Consider the following 21,551-nt stretch of genomic DNA (forward strand, 5'->3'; position numbering starts at 1 on the left):
TACCTAGTTTGTAGCAGTACATGGGATTTTTCCTTCGCAAGTGCAGGACTCTGCACTTGTGCTTGTTGAATCTCATCAGATTTCTTTTGGCCCAATCCTCTAATTTGTCTAGGTCCCTCTGTATCTTATCCCTACCCTCCAGTGTATCTAACACTCCTCCCAGTTTAGTGTCATCTGCAAACTTGCTGAGGGTGCAATCCACGCCATCCTCCAGATCATTAATAAAGTGTGCTGCCCAGTGCAGTAGTCTGAGAGCTAACCTTGTTCATGAAGACAGAGGCATAAAAAGCATTGAGTACATTGGCTTTTTCCACATCCTCTATCACTAGGTTGCCTGCCCCGTTCAGTAAAGGGCCCACACTTTCCCTGAACACCTTCTTGTTGCTAACATACCTATAGAAACCCTTCTTGTTACTCTTAATATCCCTTGCTAGCTGCAACTCCAAGTGTGATTTGGCCTTCCTGATTTCACTCCTGCATACCTAAGCAATATTTTTATACTCCTTCCTGGTCATTTGTCCAATCTTCCACTTCTTGTAAGCTTCTTTTTTGTGTTTAAGAGCAGCAAGAATTTCACTGTTAAGCGAAGCTGGTTGCCTCCCATATTTACTATTCTTTCTACACATCAGGATGCTTTGTTCCTGCAACCTCAATAAGGATTCTTTAAAATACAGCCAGCTCTCCTGGACTTCTTTCCCCCTCATGTTATTTTCCCAGGAGATCCTGCCCATCAGTTCCCTGAGGGAGTCAAAGTCTGCTTTTCTGAAGTCAAGGGTTTGTATTCTGCTGCTCTCCTTTCTACCTTGTGTCAGGATCCTGAACTCGACCATCTCGTGATCACTGTCTCCCAGGTTCCCATCCACTTTTGTAGTAGCAGTCTGTTCTACATGTTCATGAATTTGGAGCTCTCTTCTGAAGAGGAGGAAGATGACAAACCCAGGATGTCATCTGGTGAATTTTGAACATCCAGATCCGTATCTGCATCCAGAAATTTGATAGACCCTTCTAGTTCTTCAGATTGCATGTCTGGGACAAGTGAAGAAACCTGTTCACTTGGTGCTGGCAGGAATGAGGGAACCAGACAGGACAATTCCAGTACAGGAAACTTCAGCTGAACCCTTTCAGGAGAAAGCTCCCTTTGCACCTGCCTTTTCTCAGCCCTTTTACATTCAGGTCAACACTTACGGAAAGACGAATATCGCCATATTGCCCATGGAAGTAACTCTCAGTCCTACCAGTACCCCGTAGAGAACTGCCTTCATAATCTATGGGCAAGACAGGATGATCTTGAGATCTGACAGGTTGGAACTGAGAGTGTCAATAACACTCTCTAGGTTCCCTGAACCATTCCTTGGGAGGGGAAGGGCAAGGAAAGGTGTCAGATTGATTGTGGCCAGATTACAGATCAAAATGTGGATATGAGATCCTTCCAAGAAGTGAAAAGCTGAAGGGACAAGACATTTCCCCTGAGTTTGTGTGTGTGTTTGGGGGGAGAGGATGTCCAAGGACGAGATTAATGTATTTTTGAGGAAATCGGCACAGCTAGGGAAACTGATTTAGCTTGTAAAATTTTTCTCTTTACTGAAGAAAAAGAAGAATGAACTGGCACCACTACCATATGCTTCTTTTAAGCATGGGGGATAACGTATCTGTTGCTGCACAAGGGCTCATGATTTGAAAGTGGCTCTGAATGATGGTATTCCAGAGGCTCAAAACAATGAACCTGAACCACCATGGTACAGTGTCTGTATAATGCCTAACACAGTGGGGTCCTGGGTCTGTGACCAGGGCTCAGAGGTGCTACAGTAATGCAAACAAATAACTGTATATCCAGCAACCAAAAGCTCTGAGAAAGAATCAGGTGCTTTATCAGGCTTATAATGAGGTTTTGATCATGAGAACAATGGTGTTTGATCCAGGGTAGGGTGTGGATCCATGATACAACCTTGGTCCTTAATATCATCCTTCACAGTGCCAAGGATGGACCTTATAGGTACCACTTTTGCATTTCAGTGTTGGAACTGGAAGTCCCAGGTCCTTAATCACATGGTCTCCAGGACTGGCTCTTTTTGCAGAGGCAGATACCTACAAAGCCAGGTGTTTATGCTGAGTCAGACCCAGCCTTTGCAGAGTCACAGTGAACAGCAACTGAGGTTAGGCTCTAGTTACAGACTGACATCTATGCTGGGACTTTGCTGGTCTTTTCAACCCCCTCAATGTCAGCCCCCCCTTTCCCAGCACCTAAATTTCCCTGCATTTTGGAACTAGAAGGTTTAGCGGCTTATGCTTCCTATAATAGCACTGCTTGGAAGCATTTTTGATGTTCCTTTTTGGCCCTTGCGAAGCTGCTACATATGGAGCAATAAAACAGCCCAGGATCTGTCCTGCTGTCTAGTCAAAGCAGGAAAAACAGCAGGGCAAGAAGTTTACCTCTTCAAACCTAGCTCCATTGTCTTTGGTTCTCACATATTAGAAATCAAGGACCTACACCATTTTTACTCAAAAAAAAAAAAAAGCAGCAATTATGGAAAATAAAGAACTAACATCCAACTAAAATATGAATGGGACAGTACTGAGAATGATTCATTTTGATGAATCCATGTCCTAGGACTTTGTGAAGTTCCTGGTGGCTGGGGTTAGAAGGAACGGAGGCAGTGAACACACTACACTGCCTATTTTACTCCCACCCTCTGAACGTTCAAAATAGAAAGGAGAGGGACAGGGATCATAGGAGCATTCTAACAGGCATTGCTATTGATAGGTTCCACTGGTCCAAGATACACTTCCAGCACATCCCAAGAGTGTGAATGTGCAGAGGCCACTCCAAGAATCTAGGCTTTTTGGAAAACTCAAAGCAACAACTCTCCTAAGTAGAGCCTGTGTTTATCATAAATGTGTTACAAATTCTGTGATTTCTGGTTTTTGGAAAAAAAAAAACTCAGAGCTGGTTTAAAGAAGAATCTACACCACACTGTTCCTCCTACTTCTTTTACAAAGGCTGAAGAAAGAAAACATCCTTATCCTTCCACTTTTGAGCATTACTTCTGGGGAACAAACAGCAGGCACCAGAATGGCAGTTTTAAACTTCTAGTTAAATTCATTTAACAACCCAATCCCTTTGAAATATCTATGACTTAACATTACACTATTTTTGTGTGAGGGAGTTGTGTATGCACTAGAAGGCAAAGTTCAGACCTCAGCATTTGAAAATATAAATGTATACGCACAAATACCTGTCCAGCACACGAATTTAAGTGGCTATCAAATAACACATTTTCAATCTTTAGTTGGAAAGTTTACTATTCCTTTAAGAGAATTTAATCTCTGGCAGTGGTGGTCACAGAATTTATTCCAACAAAAGGACATCGTCAATGGGCACAGCAGACTTTCAAGCTCCAAAAGGTTAAAAGTAGGGCTGTAGATTAATCACAGTTAACTCATGCAATTAACTAAAAAAAAAATTAATTGCACTGCTAAACAACAGATTACCAATTGAAATTTATTAAATATTTTGAATGTTTCTACATTTTCAAATATATCTATTTCCATAACAGAGAATACAAAGTGTACAGTGTTCACTTTATATTATTTTTTTATTAATAATTTTTACAGGGCAAATATTTGTAACAAAAGAAATAGCATTTTTCAATTCACCTCATACAAGTACTGTAGAGCATGGAAATGCAACTTACAAATGTAGTTTTTTGTGTTACATAACTGCACTCAAAAACAAAACAAAACTTCAGAGCCTATAAATGGAGCCCACAAGTCCACTCAGTCCTACTTCCTGTTCAGGCAATCGCTAAGAGAAACTAGTTTGTTTACATTTACGGGAGATAATGCTGCTCACTTCTTAATTACATCACCTGAAAGTGAAAACAGGCATTTGCAAGGCAATGTTGTAGCTGGCGTCATTAGATATTTACATGCCAGATGTGCTAAAGATTCATATGCCCCTTCATGCTTTGGCAATAGTTCCAGAGGACAGTGGGTCCAGTGCTGTAGCTATCTTTAAAAATTTCACATTGGTATCCTCTTTGCATTTTGTCAAATTTTCAGTGAAAGTGTTCTTAAAACAAACATGTGCTGTGTCATCATCCAAGACTGCTATAACATGAAATATATGGCAGAATGCGGGTAAAACAGAGCAGGAGACATTGAATTCCTTGGGAGAGAATTGTGTCACAAATTTAATTAACGCATTATTTTTTTAATGAGCATCATCAGCTTGGAAGCATGTCTTCTGGAACGATGGTCAAAGCATGAAGAGGCATATGAATCTTTAGTGCATCCGGCATGTAAATATCTTCCAATGTCAGCTACAACAGTGCCATACAGACGCCTGTTCTCACTTTCAGGTGACATTGTAATTAAGAAGCGGGCAGCATTATCTCCTGTAAATGTAAACAGACTTGTTTCTCTTAGAAATTGGCTGAACAAGAAGTAGGACTGAATGGACTTGTAGGCTCTAAAATTTTACATTGTTTTGTTTTTGAATGCAGGAGTTTTTTGGTACATAATTCTACATTTGTAAGTTCAACTTTCATGATAAAGAGATTGCACTGCAGTACTTGTATTAGGTGAATTGAAAAATACTATTCCTTTTGGTTTTTGCAGTGCAAATATTTGTAATAAAAAATAAATGTAAAGTGAGCACTGTACACTTTGTATTCTGTGTTGTAACTGAAATCAATATACTTGAAAACGTAGAAAACATCCAAAAATATTTAAATAAATTGTATTCTATTATTGTTTAACAGCGCAATTAACTTTTTAATCGCTTGACAGCCTTAATTAAAAGTTATCACGAATAAAGGCTCCTCATGTAGACTGTAATTTTAACCATCATGTACTAACTCCATTGTGACTACTCTTAGTCAAATCATTAGTGATCCAGTCTGGGCAGTCCATATCAATCTGAAGTTATTTACATTCTGCTTAAATTATTCTAAAAATTTGGGTGAGTTAGTTTCAGTATCTCAACTATATCAAATGCTGAAAAATGAACAATATATCAATTTGGACAGCAAGATATAATGAAATCTCTTACGCTCCTCTCCATTGAGCGGCTCCTCCAACAGAAGACTATTCATACATTCCCAGTCCTTCAAGAGTTCTGTTGCACAGTCCCACATGCTGTCCACAAGATAAGCAGCATGCTCATGTAACTAAAAAGAATACAGTAGTTATATTCCTCAACCAATGAAAAAGATAGTTATAAAAGTGGCTACAATGCACTCGGCTACTCTTGTTCCTTTTTGCCTGCGGCATGGTTTCTGACTCCAAAGGGAAAAAAAAATTTAACTTTGTGGCACATTAATCCGGAGAGATCAACAAACATTCTTACCAACATCCTCTTTGGTTTATATTTTAAGATTTTCAAGTTGTTAAGACACTAACAGTTATTTCGACAGAATTTGAAGCTGCAGAAAGCAAACTTTGTGAGTTGTCTGAATCCAAACCTATTATGTGAGAAGACTGTGCCTAATTTTCCCAACAAACAGGTCTGATTCTGCAAGACACTGAGCACGCTTATCTCCCATTCATATAGGAGACATTCAACATCTAGCAAGGCCCAAAACTTCTCTGTACTCCATTTCTCAGTGCTCTTTTAGTTCTTGGGGAATTCTGCACCACTGCGCATGTGCAGAATTTATGTCCCCTGCAGATTTCTTTGCTTTCCAACAGAAAAATGACTTTCTGACAGGGAAGCAAAGGGAAGCCACAAGAGCGGGCATGTATGTTTGGAGTGCCCTGGGCAGCTGGCAGAGAGGTAAATCACTGTGGGGAAGGAGGCGGGACTGGGGAAGACCCATCTGGTGGCTACTACCCTGCGCCAGGATCAGCTGCTAGTCACAAGCGGAGAGCTGCACAGTGATCTCCCACCTCTGTGCAGCCATTGGCCTGTGCTCCCAAATGCCATGCTGGAGCCTCCACATTTATTTGACAAATAAAATTTGCAAACTTTTAAAATAGTGTGCAGAATTTTAATTTTTTTGGCACAGAATGCCCTCAGGAGTAATATATATATAAAATATACGGTTTTAAGTGACTGGCTGTCTATTCCATTAAATGGGTTCCTGTACTCTGCAGATCTTCAATGATATACTACACTATAAAGAATAAAGTCTAGAGTTTCCCAGAGTAACCATTTAAAATAGGAAACCGGTAAGGACATGTAGTACATGAGAGCAGGAAAGAATGGAACTCTCTCTAAGCCAAAGTGATAAAAGGGATAATATGAAACTCAACTTACTTCGCTTTCCAAGAAGAAAAACACCAAAGTCTTCACAAGGTTAGCATTTGGACCTTGTCTCCCCCTCCTTTTAAGTAGTCCATCATCTTCAGGCTCTCTGCGACTGAAAAGCCTAGAAAAAATAAATTTTTAATATAAAATATTTTCTCCTTGAAGGAAATAAGAAATGCTATACTGAAACAGACTAAACAGTATTAGTATCCTGTTTCCAACAGTAACGAATGCTGAATATTTCAAAGGAAGATGTAACCCCCTATTAATGCATATATCTGTGCAATCCTGTACTCTGGAAGCATATTTCTTGACACCAGCAGGTGATCATTTATGCTTTGAAGCACAAAAAATAATCACTCTTAATTTTATCCTAAACAACCGAAACTCAGATGCTCTTATTCATATAAAATATATATTTTTAAAAAAAACTTAACCAAGCTATTTAACTTATTATCCTGCAGCAGTGAATGTCCAAGTTTTAAGTACTGAATCTTTTTATCAGTTCCTTTTATTAATGTGGAAAGGAAAAATGCAATTACACTGAACAACACTGTCACAGTTTAGAGATAAAATTAACTGCTGTAAGCAATACTACAATGTAAACTTAATATTGTCATAATCAGTTTATATCAAGACACAGATGTTACCAATGCAGACTATTGTGTAACATGCGTGTTTTACTTGTGGATCTAGATTATTTTGAAGGAGGATGGGTTGATTGGACGAGCTGTCTTTAAAACAGTTTTATAGGTGCTGCCTTTTGATTTCATGGTGTGCTTCAGATGGATGCTATAGCAATCACAAAAGCTTCTAAGAGGAACGGAAGGATCAGTGTGGACCTGCAGAACTTCATGAACTCCACTTACTGGTAACTAGTTTTCCTTACTCCTTTATGAAATTGCCTCTACAGACCCCCATCCCCACTCAGAAGACTAAGAAGCAATGAAAACAGTATCAGGATAAAGGAAGAAAAGTATTACTAATTGGAGAGTGAAGCATTGCTCTTTACTTTTCTGAAACAGGCATCTGATCAACTTCTGAGTAAAATAACAGTGCTTTGCAAAGGCATGCTTTTTTGAAACAGATATCTAATCTAGCCTCTGAGCATGCTTGGGAAAAGCCCACAGGTAAGTCAAAAACATGGAGACCTGGGAGAAGGGTTGGAATTTGTGGGGAGCATGGGCTGTTATAGCAGGGATAAAGGAGAGACAAGATAGAAATGGGGGGGGGAGATCAAATCAATATCTTAGATGTCCGCATACTAATGTAAGAAGTATGGGGAATAAGTAGGAAGAACTCAAAATGCTAGTAAACAAACACAACTATGACGTAGTTGGCATCACAGAGACTTGGTGGGTAATACCCATGACCGGAATATTGGTACAGACGGGTACAGCTTGCTCAGGAAGGACAGGCAGGGAAAAAAGGGAGGAGGTATTGCCTTATATATTAAAAACATATAACTTGGATTAAGGTTGAGACAGAAATAGGAGACAGACTTGTTGGAAGTTTCTAAGTAAGGATAAAAGGGGTAAAAAACAAAGGTGATGTCATGATAGGGGTCTACTACAGACCACCTCATCAGGAAGAAGAGGTGAATGAGGCTTTTTTTAAACAACTAGCAAAATCATCCAAAGCACAGGACTTGGTATGAATGGGGGACTTCAACTACTCAGACATCTGTTGGGAAAACAACACAGCAAGGCACAGATTATCCAACAAGTTCTTGGAATGTATTGTAGACAATTTTTTATTTCAGAAGGTGGAGAAGACTACTAGGGGAGAGGCTGTTCTAAATTTGATTTTGACAAACAGGGAGGAACTTGCTGAGAATTTGAAAGTGGAAAGCAGTGTGGGTGAAAGTGATCATGAAATGTCAGAGTTCACGATTGTAAGGAATGGTAAGAAAGAGAACAGCAAAATAAAGACAATAGATTTCAAGAAGGCAGACTTTAGCAAACTCAGGGAGTTGGTAGGCAAGATTCCATTGGAAGCAAGTCTAAGGTAAAAAACAATTGAAGACAGTTGGCAGTTTTTTCAAAGAGACATTATTAAGGACACAAGAGCAAACTATCCCACTATGTAGGAAAGACAGGAAGTATGGCAAGAAACCACCCTGGTTTGCCCAAGAGATCTTAAATAATCTAAAATTAAAAATAAAGTCCTACAAAAAGTGAAAACTGGTTAAATTATAAAGGATGAATATAAACAAACAACACAAGTATGTAGGGACAAAATTAGACAGGCTAAGGCACAAAATGAGATAAACTAGCTAGAGACAAAGGGTAACAAGAAAACATTCTACAAATAATTAGAAGCAAGAGGAAGACAAAGGATAAGGTAGGCCCGTTACTCAAGGGTATGGGGGGAGGGAGAGAGATGCCAGAAAATGTGGAAATGGCAGAGGTGCGCTTAATGAAGACTTTGTTTCGGTTTTCACCAAGAAGGTTGGTGGTGATTGGACATCAACGTAGTGAATGTCTGTGAACATGAGGTAGGATCAGAGGCTAAAATAAGAAACAAACAAGTTAAAAATTACTTAGACAAGTTATATGTCTTCAAGTCACCGGGACTTGATGAAATGCATCCAAGAACACTCAAAGAGCTGACTAAGGAGATATCTGAGACCTTAGTGATTATCTTTGAAAAATCATGGAAGATGGGACAGATTCCAGAAGACTGGAAAAGGGAAAATATAGTGCCAATCTATAAAAAGGGAAATAAGAACAACCCAGAGAATTACAGAACAGTCATTTTAACTTCTGTGCCCGGAAAGATAATAGAGCAAATAATTTGCAAACATCTAGAAGATAGTAAGGTGATAAGTAACAGTCAGCATGGATACATCAAGAACAAATTGTGTCAAACCAACCTGATAGCTTTCTTTGACAGGGTAACAAGCCTTGTAGATAGGGGGCAAGCAGTAGACGTGGTATATCTTGGCTTTAGTAAAGCTTCTGATAGTGTCTCACATGACCTTCTCATAACAACCTAGATGGAGATACTATAAGGTAGGTACATAACTGGTTGGAAAACCATTCCCAGAGAAGAAAAGGAGTACTTGTGGCACCTTAGAGACTAACAAATTTATTTGAGCATAAGCTTTCATGAGCTACAGCTCACTTCATCGGATGCATTCGGTGGAAAATACAGTGGGGAGATTTATATACACACACACAGAGAACATGAAACAATGGGTTTTTATCATACACACTGTAAGGAGAGTGATCACTTAAGATGAGCTATTACCAGCAGGAAGGGGGTGGGGGGAAGGAGGAAAACCTTTTGGACTCCAAAGAGAGACTGCTGAATTGGAATTAATTTGCAAACTGGATACAATTAACTTAGGCTTGAATAGAGACTGGGAGTGGATGGGTAATTACATATAGTAAAACTATTTCCCTATGTTATTTCTCCACCCCACCTCACCCCCCCCACTGTTCCTCAGACGTTCTTGTTAACTGGAAATGGCCCACCTTGATTATCACCATAAAAGGTTTTCCTCCTCCTCCCCTCCTGCTGATAATAGCTCATCTTAAGTGATCACTCTCCTTACAGTGTGTATGATAAAAACCCATTGTTTCATGTTCTCTCTGTATGTGTATATAAATCCCCCCACTGTATTTTCCACTGAATGCATCCGACGAAGTGAGCTGTAGCTCACGAAAGCTTATGCTCAAATAAATTTGTTAGTCTCTAAGGTTCCACAAGTACTCCTTTTCTTTTTGTGAATACAGACCAACATGGCTGCTACTCTGAAACCTGTCATTCCCAGAGAGTAGTTATTCACAGGTTCACAGTCATGCTGGAAAGGCATAACAAGTGGGGCCCTGCAGGGATTAGCTCTGGGTCCAGTTCTGTTCAATATCTTCATCTATGATTTAGATAATGGTATAGAGAGTACACTTATAAAGTCTGAGGATGATACCAAGCTGGGAGGGGTTGCAAGTGCTTTAGAGGATAGGATTAAAATTCAAAATGACCTGGACAAACTGGAGAAATGGTCTGAAGTAAATAAGATGAAATTCAACAAGGACAAATGCAAGGTACTCCATTTAGGAAGGAACAATCAGCTGCACCTGTACAAAATGGGAAATGACTCCCTAGGAAGGAGTACTGTGGGAAGGGATCTGGGGATCATAGTGGACCATAAGCTAAATATGAGTCAACAGTGTAACACTGTTTCAAAAGAAAGTGAACATCATTCTGGGATGCATTAGCAGGAGTGTTGTAAGTAAGACATGAGAAACAATTCTACTCTACTCCATGCTGATTAGGCCTCAACTGGAGTATGTGTCCAGTTCTGGGCACCATATTTCGGGAAGGATGTGGACAAATTGGATAAAGTCCAGAGAAGAGCAACAAAAATGATAAAGGTCTAGAAAACATGATCTATGAGGGATGATCGAAAAAAATGGGTTTGTTTAGTCTGGAAAAGAGAAGTCAGAGGGGCACGATAACAGTTTTCAAATACAAAAAAAGGTTGATACAAGGAGGAGGGAGAAAATTTGTTCTTCTTAACCTCTGAGGCTAGAACAAGAAGCAATGGGCTTAAATTGCAGCAAGGGCAGTTTAGGACGGGTATTAAGAAAAAACTTTATGTCAGGGTGGTTAAGCACTGGAATAAATTGCCTAGGAAGGTTCTGGAATCTCCATCATTGGAGATTTTTAAGAGCAGGTCAGACAAACACCTGTCAAGGGTGGTCTAGATAATACTTAGTCCTGCCGTAAGTGCAGAGGACTGGATGAGATGACCTCTTGAGGTTCCTTCCATTTCTGTGATTCTATGATTTGAGCTCCAAGAGGCAGCTTTGTAAGTTTCAGGAATTGATATAGCTGCCCTCCCATTCATGGCATGCACGATTTAGGCCTTAAATCCCAGAAAAGCTTAAGCAAGTGCTTAACTAAGCATTTGAGTTGTCCAACTTTAAACACTCATTTCAGTGGGACTAATCAAGCGTTTAAAGTTGAGCAAGCGTATAAGCCTACATGACTGTGTCTGAAGTTTTAATAGCACTGATACTCCAAATAGAGCATAGCAGGTCTGCGTAACAAGATGATCCATTTTTATAATCTCTTATAAATGGCCTACATTTCTCAAAGAATGTAGGTGTCCTACAAAAGGATTCTGCACTATTCTAAGTAATTATTAATTATAATATTATACTGCCTGAGAGCCCACTGTGCTAGGAGCTGTACAAAAAGACAGTTCCTACCCCAAAGAGCTTACAATCTCAGTAACTATGTAATACTTACACAGTAACAGTTTGGTAAGTAAAAGGACTAAGAGCCCTTTTATATCCAGTTTATACAATCTGCCATCGTCAGTAGATTAGCTGAAGCAACGGCCACTAGAAATACGCACTACAGAGAAGCGGCATTATCGCAAAAGAGTAAGCTTGGTAAGGACCAAATTCAAATCCCATAGACTTGCAGATTTATAGGTGGATACATATTTAACAGACTCTTAACTCTTTTACTGAAAGATGAGGAGAAAAATAGAAGCTTACAGGAGCGAGCTAAACCACAATGGCTGTCAGATGTACCAAGACAGCAGACAATCCAAAATAATCTGGATCAGTCATGTAAGAGAAAGTAATACCAATACACATCCTAGTCCACTCCATAAAACATCTCCACTTCTAAGTGTAATATATGCGACATTTTACATGGCATTCAGGGTGTATTCTTCACATAATTTAGCTGGGATGGCCACATATTAAGCAAGAAAACTACGAGCTACTTACGCAAGTGTATATTTTATGTACATGCTACATTACACAGAAAAGGTATTTTAAAAATTATTTAAAACATTTCACGAGACAGGTTTACAACTTGTGGGGTCTTGCCAGATTATCTGCAGTTTCCGGATTCTCAAATAATAGCCAGCACCAGGACTAATTCTTCTATCTGAGCCTGGGTTGTGATTTTTTTTTTTTTAAATTGCAGATCTCACTACAAGTTATCCATGCCTTTGTCACTTACAGTCTGAACTGTGATATACAGTGGTCCCACATTTTAAAACAAAAGTATTTTAACACCTACTTCCTTATTCAGATTTCCCTTTTCCTAGCTAGAACGTAAATAATATCCATAATATTTGTGCTTTTTTCGATAGTCTATACAACAAAAAGGTAATTAACATTAAGTATATTGCCCCTCACTTTTTATAAAGAAACTCCCCTGCAGCTACTGCTACTGGCCGGTGAGCTGAGTAAACCAGATGATAGACATTTTCACAGTCTTCTGCTGTCAGAACTTCTTCACTACTCCTAGGAAGAGAAAGGGAAAAAATACAGAGACCAAAAATTTAAGTCTATCATTAGACAGGAGAAAAGGGAAGAGTCAAAAGAAAGCCTTGTCTTTAAAATGTCCTCGATCCTTTAAAAAAAGGAAACAAAAACAAAACAAAAAAAACCCTTTTAGCTGGAGGATACAGCACTGCTAAAATATCAGTCTAACTTGTTGGGCAACCCTTTGCTTTGCCTACACGTGCCATGCTTTTAAATCAACAGGGTACTGAAACTATTACTTCACAAACAAAATCAAGTCAAGCCTGTCTCCAGTTACATACTATATAGCAAGCTGGTTCTTCTGCTTCATGCCATCTCATCTGGTAATGGATAAGAAAGTTCAGGTACTAGGGTTAAGATTCTCAACTCATTCTAGGGGACTCATATCTTCCAAAAAATTAATCAAGATTGTTTCTAAATGGCCTATAGTAATGGTTAACCTCACCCTAAGATTTTAATGTTATGTATTCATTTCACCTATAGTATCTGGTTTAGAAAAAGATCTTAATCTGAAACTATACTAGCCCTACCCAGAGAATATCTTTGAAATAAATTGTCTATTGATTGTCAGAAAATTTCTCAAGATATAAAGAGTTCTGTTTTTAAAATAAGCATTCCACAAAGTTACACTACGTTGGCTAAAACATATCCAAGACGTACTATGTTGTGACCAAAGAGTCAGCTTAGTTCAATTATTGTCTCCTATCAAACACATCCCATCTGCAGTATATCTTTTTAGTTCAGCTCTACTATGAAAACCACTTAATTGAAATGAGTGTCTTAATATTTCTAGCATTTAAATGTGCAAATTGGATAAAGGTTGGGATGATATCCTGGCTGGATATGTCACTGCTAACTATTTCTAGAATACATCATTGCGCTACTGTAAGATGGGCAAACTTCTCTCTGCTCTGTATTGAGGCGTCTGACTTACACTTATACATACAGATATTTTTATTCTTTTACTTCATATTGGTCAGAAATAGACATATACTTACTGTAAAACAAGAGTAAGTAATTTTATTGCTTGGACTGCAACATCATATTCTTTGTCAAGAGTCATAGACACAATTCTATCCTAAGAACAAAAAGGAAACTATTTTCAAAGCGGCACAAAGTAAAACAGAACAATTTTTAAAAAGCTTAAAGTCAGTTTTCTTGAAAATATCAAACTCTACATACCTTGAATCGACTGGTGAAGAGTTCCAATTTGGAATTAAGCTCTTTATTATAGTAAAGTCCTTGCAAAGCAGTAAGACATTTGAGTCTTACCTCCCCTTGCTAAAATAAAATTAAGAACTGGATTAAAAAGAAGTATCTGAAGTGTATTTCATCGTCAAAGCATATATAATTTTCCACTCTAAAATATGAATTTGTCAAAATAAAATTAAGTTCCTGTGGCTCACATTATCTTGTTTTCCCCACATCGCTGGCATAATTATCAGCAGCTCTTCTCCTGAGCAAGAAACTAAAGATTGTCATCGTGATATTGATGTCATAATTACATTTGTATTCTCACTACGTTATTTTTACTTTTTTTGTTTGTTTGTTTTTTTACACTTTCAGGGTGTAAAAAACATTTACAAACTTTGTAACTGTTCTTCTTTGAGATGTGTTGCACATGCCTAGGGCCCTACCAAATTCACAGTCCATTTTGGTCAATTTCACGGTCACTAGATTTTAAAAATTGTAAATTTAATGATTTCAGATACTTAAATCTGAAATTTCATGGTATTGTAACTGTAGGGGTCCTAACTCAAAAGGGGGTTGCAAGATTACTGTAGGCGGGTCGCAGTATTGCCACCCTTCTGTGCTACTGCTGGTGGAGCGCTGCCTTCAGAACTGGGTGCGTGACCAGCAGCTGCCGTGCTCTGGCCATGCAGCTCTGAAGGCAGTGCAGAAGGGTGGCAATACCGCAACCTCCCTCCATTAACCTTGCAACACCCCCCACAGACTCCTCTGTGGTCGGGACCCACAGTTTGAGAAATAGTGGTCTCCCGCGAAATCTGTATAGGATAAGGTAAAAGTGCACAAGAGACCAGATTTCACGGTCTGTGATACGTTTTTCCTAGCTATGAATTTCAATTTCTACACATCTCCATTCCACTCTTGGTGTGCATGCACCCTACGCACAGTTGCTGGAAATTTTTCCCTCAGTGGTACGCATTGGGGTGGCTCGAGCATCCTCTGCTGCCATCCGCTATTAGCACCATTATAAAGCACCCAGCTGACCCCACACCCCATCAGTTCCTTCTTTCCAGAAATTCGGGTTTAGAAACGTAAGAAAGAGTATCATGGAATGGACATGTGCAACACATCTCAAAGAACAACAGTTACAAACGTTTAGTAACTGTTTTTTCTTCAAGTGATTGCACATGTGCATTGTCACTCATGGTGACTCTCAAGCAGTGATATAGTAGGAGAGATCAGAGTTCACAGATAGTAACACAGCCCAACCAAACTTGGTATCATCCCTAGCATCTTGGGTTATGAGGTAAGGGAAGGAGAATGTGTGCACCGATTACCAGGTTCCTGCTTTACAAATGCCCTTAATAGCAATCTGCGCTAAGAATGCTGCTGAGTACGCTTATGATCTTGTGGAATGAGCAGTTAGGTTACTTGGTGATGAAACACTTGCCTGATCATAACGAGTGAGAATACACAAAGTTATCCAGGACTAAATTCTTTGTGATGAGATTGGGAGACCTCTCATTCCATCCACTACCATGAACATTTGGGAGGACTGCCAAAACAGGTTAGTCCTTTATATGTAGGATGCTAGAACCCATCTAACATCCAAAGAGCGAATTTGTTGTTTACTCTTATTTGCATGAGGTTTTGGGTAAAAAAACAAGTAGGTAAATTGTCTGATTGCTATGAAACTGCTAAACTATTTTCAGGTGGAAACTAGGATGAGGACGTAAGTACAGCTTATCTTTAAAGACGACTGCATATAGGGTTCTGATGTGAGGGCACAGAGTTCAGAGACTCTTCTGGAAATGATGGGAATTAGAAAAACTATACTTTTCCTGGAAGATGGCAAGGAGTATGTTGCTAAAAGCTCAAATGGTGGTTCCATAAGTTTTTACAAGACAATGGGGAACAGGGTCACTTACTTGAGAGTACAACCTTTCTAGCCCTTTGGGAAATATGACCGTCAAGTCATTGGAAAAAACAGAACAGTTATCTACCCGAGGGTGGAAAGTTTGTATTGCTGCCAAGTGAACCTTAACAGAGATAATTGCTAAGACTTGCCATTTCAGGTGTAACAAACAGTCGAGTATATTTTGAATGGATGACTGCATCGGTGAGACTCTGGCTTGGCAAGCCCAGACCGAGAACCACTTCCATTTTGACAGGTAGGCAACCCTGGTGTAGGGGTTTCTACTACTTAGTAAGACCTGGCCAACTCGCTCCAAACAAATCTGTTCTCTGGGAATTAGCCAGGGAGCTTGTAGGCCAGCAGTGGGTAACCTGCAGCCCTTCAGGGTAATCCGCTTGCGGGCCGCAAGACCGTTTGTTTACACTGACCGTCCGCAGGCACAGTCACCTGCAGCTCCCAGTGGCTGGGGTTCGCTGTTCCCACCCAATGGGAACTACGGAAAGAAGCAGCCAGCACATCCCTGTGGTCCGCACCACTTCCCGCAGCTCCCCTTGGCCAGGAATGGTGAACCGTGACCATTAGGAGTTGTGGGAGGCCATACCTGCAGACAGTCAATGTAAACCAACTGTCTTGCAGCCTGCCAGCAGATTACCCACGGGCTGCAGGCTGCCCACCACTGTTCCAGGCCGTTAAAAGAATGGAACTCAGGTTTGGGTGGAGCAGCTCACTTTGTTCCTGAAACATCAAATCCAGGTGCAACAGGAACAAGACTGGAGTCACCGCAGAGGTCTAGCAGAGTGGAGAATAATATAACCCAGGCGTGGTCCCGCTTCACCTTTAATAGTGCTGTGTGTAGGACTGGGATTGGGAGGAAAGCATAATAAAGCTATCCAGTCCAGGATAGCAGGAAGGTGTCCGTGATGGAACTCAGACTGCAGCCTTGAAAGGAGCAGAAACGCCACCTTCATGGATGGGTGTAGTAGGGAGCAGTTTGCTAGAGGTTTGAAGGGTTTATGCCTGAGGGCTGTTATGACCAAGTTTAAGTCTCATGGTTGCGTAGGTGGTCTCATGTCCGGATAAAAGGGTTTGGATGCCCTTAAGGAATTGTTTTGTGATTGGGTGAGCAAAGACTGTGGTGTCACCGGGTTTTTTGGTGAAAGGCGGTGACAGCAACAATATGTACCTTAATTGAGCTGAGGGATAGAGCGGATTGTTTCAATCTAAAAGGTAGTCAAGTACCATTCGAAGAGGTGCAGATGTTGTAACTGTTTGTCTAGCAGCACACCATGCAATAAATCTTTTCTACTTATGGAGATAAGTATTGCGTGTAGCCTGTTTTCTGCTGTTTAGTAGCACTCGGTGGATGTGTTCAAAGCAATCTAGCTCCTCATTAGAGCCAAGGAGGAGTCAGGCCTTCAGGTGTAGCATTACTACATTGCGATGTTGTAATTAGCCTTCCCATTGCGTCAGCAGATCTGTCTGGAGAAGAAGTGCGATCGGGGTACATGCCGACATCCGTGTAACATATGGATACCACACTTGTCTCAGCCATATGGGGCTAGTAAGATGCTTTATCATCAGTGCCGGTATTATTGTTGTCAAAGTGACCATCCCGAACCTGTGTGTTCTCACAAACTTGTTCAGATGCATGAGATCAAGGATGGGTTGCAACCCCCGCCTCCCACTTTGTTTTGTATTAAAACATAGAGGGAGTAAAACCCCTTCCCTCTGTGCTGAGCAGGGACAGTCACCACTGCCCCTAGTTGGAGGAGATGTTCTACCACTTGGTATAAGAGTTTGTGAGAGGGGTCCCTGAAGAGAGATGGGGATGGAGTATGGGGAAGGAGAATACACAGGAAAGGAATGGCACAGCCCAATCTGATGACTTCCAGGGCCAATTTGTCTGTGGCGATTGCTCCCATTCTACCCCAATTGGGTGGCTAACGGTCTCCAAAAAGCTGGATGGATGGAATACATGCTGAAATGGATAAGAGGTCTTCCAGACACTCGACCAAGACTTCAAACTTGCTTATTGGAGGAAGTAGGTTGAGATGCCACTGGTGGTCATGGAGGTCATCGCTGCTGTGGTCTCTGCCTCTGTCGTGGCTGTTGTTGTTGGTTGTATGGGCTTAGGTGTTGCTGTGTATAGGACGGACATCTACGTTGTTGATATGGTTGATATCTGTATTGTCTGCTTCTTGTGGCAGGTGTATGGATGACCAGGGACCAGCGGGTGGCCGGTGAATTTTTCATGGTGTGCAGCACTTCATTGGTTTTGGCTGCGAACAGTTTTTCTCCATCAAAAGGGAGATCTTTGAGAGTATTTCGCATCTCCCATGGGAATGATGAGGAACTGAACCACAAGGCTTGGCACACGACTACAGCTGTAGCGGTGGACCTGGTGGCCGTGTCAGCAGCATCCAGTGCAGCCTGTAGAGCCGTGCATGAAATCATCTGTCCTTCTGAGACCAGAGTTTTGAATTTGTCTCTTTTCCTCAGGAACGTCATTAGTAAATTCCATAAATTTGCCATAATTCTTGTGGTCATATTTGGGAAGTAATGTTGCATAATTCGCCACCCAAAATTGTAACATAGAAGAAAAGTATACATTGTGCCCGAATAGATCCAGCCTCCTACTCTCCTTATCAGAAGAAGTGGATCAAAAATGGTGTTTGCTCCTTTGATTGGCTGCTTCCACTACCAGGGAGTTGGGTGCTGGGTGTGAAAAGAGGAACTCTGATCCCTTGGAGGGAACATAATATTTTCGGTCCACCCTCTTGCAGGTTGGGGGTATTGTGGCTGGAGTTTGCCACACAGTCTTGGCGGGTCTATGATGGCCCCATTAACGGGAAAAGCTATCGTGGAGGAGGACGATGTCTATAAGATATTAGTTAACTCATGCTGAGTTTCCAACACTTCCTCCAGGAGATCTTAAGCTCATTAGCCACTCTTTTGAACAGATCCTGAAAGTGGGTAAAGCCATCTGCAGTGGTTGGTGGTGGAGATATAGTAGCCTCGTCTGGTGAGGAAGTTGAATTATTATTAATTGGTGAGGTGTCAGGAGCCATGTCCTCTTCCTGTTGAATCCTGAGCTCCTCCCATGTGTCCACTGCTACAGCCTCCGAAGGTGAAAGTGAGGATCTGGTGTCTTCCCTACATGGACTGTGGCACCTCCTATGGTACTTCTATAAAACCCCAGGGACTCCAGTATGCCCTTCAACCTCATCATTTTCATCACTGGAGAATTGTGATGGTATCGGAGAGAACGGACAATGTGGCACCATGGGCCCCGGTGAGCCATCAGTGCCTAACAGAAGGGATTCTGGAGTTGGGGAGACCACCAGATCTTTATGATGCAGGAAACGGGATGGTGCCGAGAGCATCTGTTCCAAGGAGCATGGTGCCGACTGGAGCGGTGGCATGGTGCGCTAAATTGGTGTCGAAGCGGTGGCACTGTCGTGCTAGGCGCATTAGCCTGTGGCATGGGAATAGGAGCAATGGTCAGTTCTGTCTCCTTTGGCATTATTGACGATGCCATGGTGAAGGCAGGCAACTTAGAGCCATTAGCCTCGTGGTTGGTGCCAGCAGTGCCTGGAATGTTGTTTGTGCTGAGCCGCAAAACGGTTGGCACTGATGAGAGTGATTTGGTCAGCCGTCATTTTGCTGTGGTCTGCTCTCTGTGAGGTGAGGAAGCTGGCCACTTTTTCACCAGTTTTTTCTCCTTAGAGAATCTAGGCGGTGAGGAGACCTGTGACCTCTGGTGAGAATATGACTCCTGTCCAGGGTTGGAGGCTGGTCTGAGGGACTTTTCCATTAGGGTGAGTTTAAGCCGCTGGTCGCTATATTTTCTGGCCCTAGCTTTCAGTTTATTACAACAGGCATATTTCTGGGGAATATGAGATTCCCCCAAGCAACGGACACTTTGAGCATGTCCATCTGAGATCAGCATCGTCACTCTGCACATTGTGCATCTTTTAAAACCTGGTGAATCAGGCATTTTCCTAACTATCACTAACTAACCTACAGGATATAAAATTATTATTATTTTTTAAATGGGACAAAAAGGGTAACAACTGAAATTTAACTCGTCTAAACTAACCTTATTTATTAATTTAAACTACTATCTATTTGAAAAAAAAAAACCAAAGGTTTTCAAAGGGACTGCTGAGCTCCTTCTCAGGCTGGGGACGGTTGAGGAACTCAGGAGTCCAGGGCTGCGCACGCTATTGAGGTGCCAACCGCACATGTGCGACCTGTACAAGCACTGCTGCAAAACTCTCCGAGCAAAGGGGCAGAGACGCACTTTCACCTGGAGTGGAGCACCTCCACGGACATCTTGAAGAAAAAAGGTGGTTTGCAAATTTAAAAAAAAAAAAAAAAGGGGGTGGGGTGGGGGTCTGGCATCATGGGAACTAGTACGGAATCCTTGCGCTAAGAATCCAAAACGTCTGCTTAGAACCCTCTGGATGTCTGGGTGGGGCAGGCATTGATGCAGAGGTAGGAAGGGGTGGAAGGCTATGCCTATAACCCTTATTTCATTCTCTCTGCAGGTCCTGACAGGTAGCTGGGGCAGAGTACCAGAGAGATTGTTGTGGTCATTGTTGTGGGTTTCCTGGAAGGGGCTGGGGTGTACAAGCCAAGGGACACCCTTGAGTCCTTTAGGGGATGGAGCTTTGCCTCCATCTGCTCTGAAAAGAGTTGAGAATCCCTCAAAGGGCAGGTCCTGAACAATCTGTTGGACCTCCTGCAGGAGCCTAGAGGACCATAACTAGGAACTCCTATGCATGGTCACAAGAGAAGTCACGGACCCAACAAGGAGAACTCCTAACTAGCCTCTTGTGCAAACAAGTCTTTGAATTTCTGCATGGAGTTCCAAAAGTTGAAATCAGACCTGATCACTGGGATCTGCTGGTTTACAGTGCTGAGTCGTAACCCCCCGGTAGAATAAACTCTCTTACCGAATAGGTCTAGTTTTTTTGAGTCCTTTGATTTTGAAATTGCACTCTATTATCCTTGCCTTTCTCTCTCCCTCTGCAAGGGACCCCGGAAGGGTGATGGGTGTAGAGGAATTAATAGCCTTGAGCAGGTACGTAGTATTTTTTTTGAAGTGGAGGGAAGGAATGTGGGGGTCTGCCACAGATTCTTAACTGAGTCCACAATGGACCGACTGAGAGGCAGGGCCACTCTGGAAGGACCTGCAGCAGCTAGAATGTCAACCAGGCAGCGTGAGGACTCTTTTACTACCTCCATCTGAACACCCAGATTTAAGGTTACTCTCTAACAACTCTTGGTGAGCCTTACAATAACCTGGGGAAGGCAACATGCCCCTTCCTGATACTGTCCTGTCCAGAGAAAAGGACGCAAGTATTGGCTGTGGGTGCTCTTCTTCATCTGCAGGGTCCCTTTAAGCTAGCTCTTGGAGCCCAGTACTGAAGTCCGAAACAGGGACCGCATAGTGGGAAGGTGACACGGCTTTCCAAGGTCATCGAATAAGAGCACCTGGAATACACCCTAGAAACTGGGAGAAACACCCACAGATTCCAAAGGGGCCACTGTACCAGCACAGGCTCCCAGTGACCTCCTGACCAACCACTCGATGGTACTTCTGTGACTGGATCCATGGTGACGTCTCGAGGAATAGCGAGAGTGGCTCAGAGAGCGGGAAGAGTAGGACCCAAACTCTGTCTTGCAAGAGGACGAGTCTTCCACTAACCACAGGGGCCATTCCAGATGATGCCAGCGATCATTGCCATGGCAAGAATTACATGTTTTCCCTTTTACAGTACTGAATGGCAAACCATCTTGGACATGTGAGACTGGCACAGTACCAAGTGTTGTAACAACGCAGCTGTTTCCACCATGCCCACCAGCACTGATGATGACTTTTGTGGTGCCAGTGAAATCG

General features: G+C 41.7%; 1 protein-coding gene across 5 annotated transcripts in view; it reads right to left on the reverse strand.

The window, feature by feature from the left end:
* Positions 1-21,551, reverse strand: part of STAG2 (stromal antigen 2) — a 185,896-nt gene that overhangs the window by 56,134 nt on the left and 108,211 nt on the right. For all 5 annotated transcript variants that reach the window (XM_043492946.1, XM_038417707.2, XM_043492944.1 and 2 more), the window contains 5 exons: positions 13,726-13,824; positions 13,542-13,621; positions 12,415-12,522; positions 6,257-6,368; positions 5,051-5,168 (listed from right to left, as the gene is read on the reverse strand). In XM_043492946.1, coding sequence (XP_043348881.1) covers positions 5,051-5,168; positions 6,257-6,368; positions 12,415-12,522; positions 13,542-13,621; positions 13,726-13,824 — 517 coding nt within the window. The remainder of the gene's footprint in view (positions 1-5,050; positions 5,169-6,256; positions 6,369-12,414; positions 12,523-13,541; positions 13,622-13,725; positions 13,825-21,551) is intronic.

The sequence above is a fragment of the Dermochelys coriacea genome, chromosome 9 (assembly GCF_009764565.3).
Source record: "Dermochelys coriacea isolate rDerCor1 chromosome 9, rDerCor1.pri.v4, whole genome shotgun sequence".
NCBI lineage: Eukaryota > Metazoa > Chordata > Testudines > Dermochelyidae > Dermochelys > Dermochelys coriacea.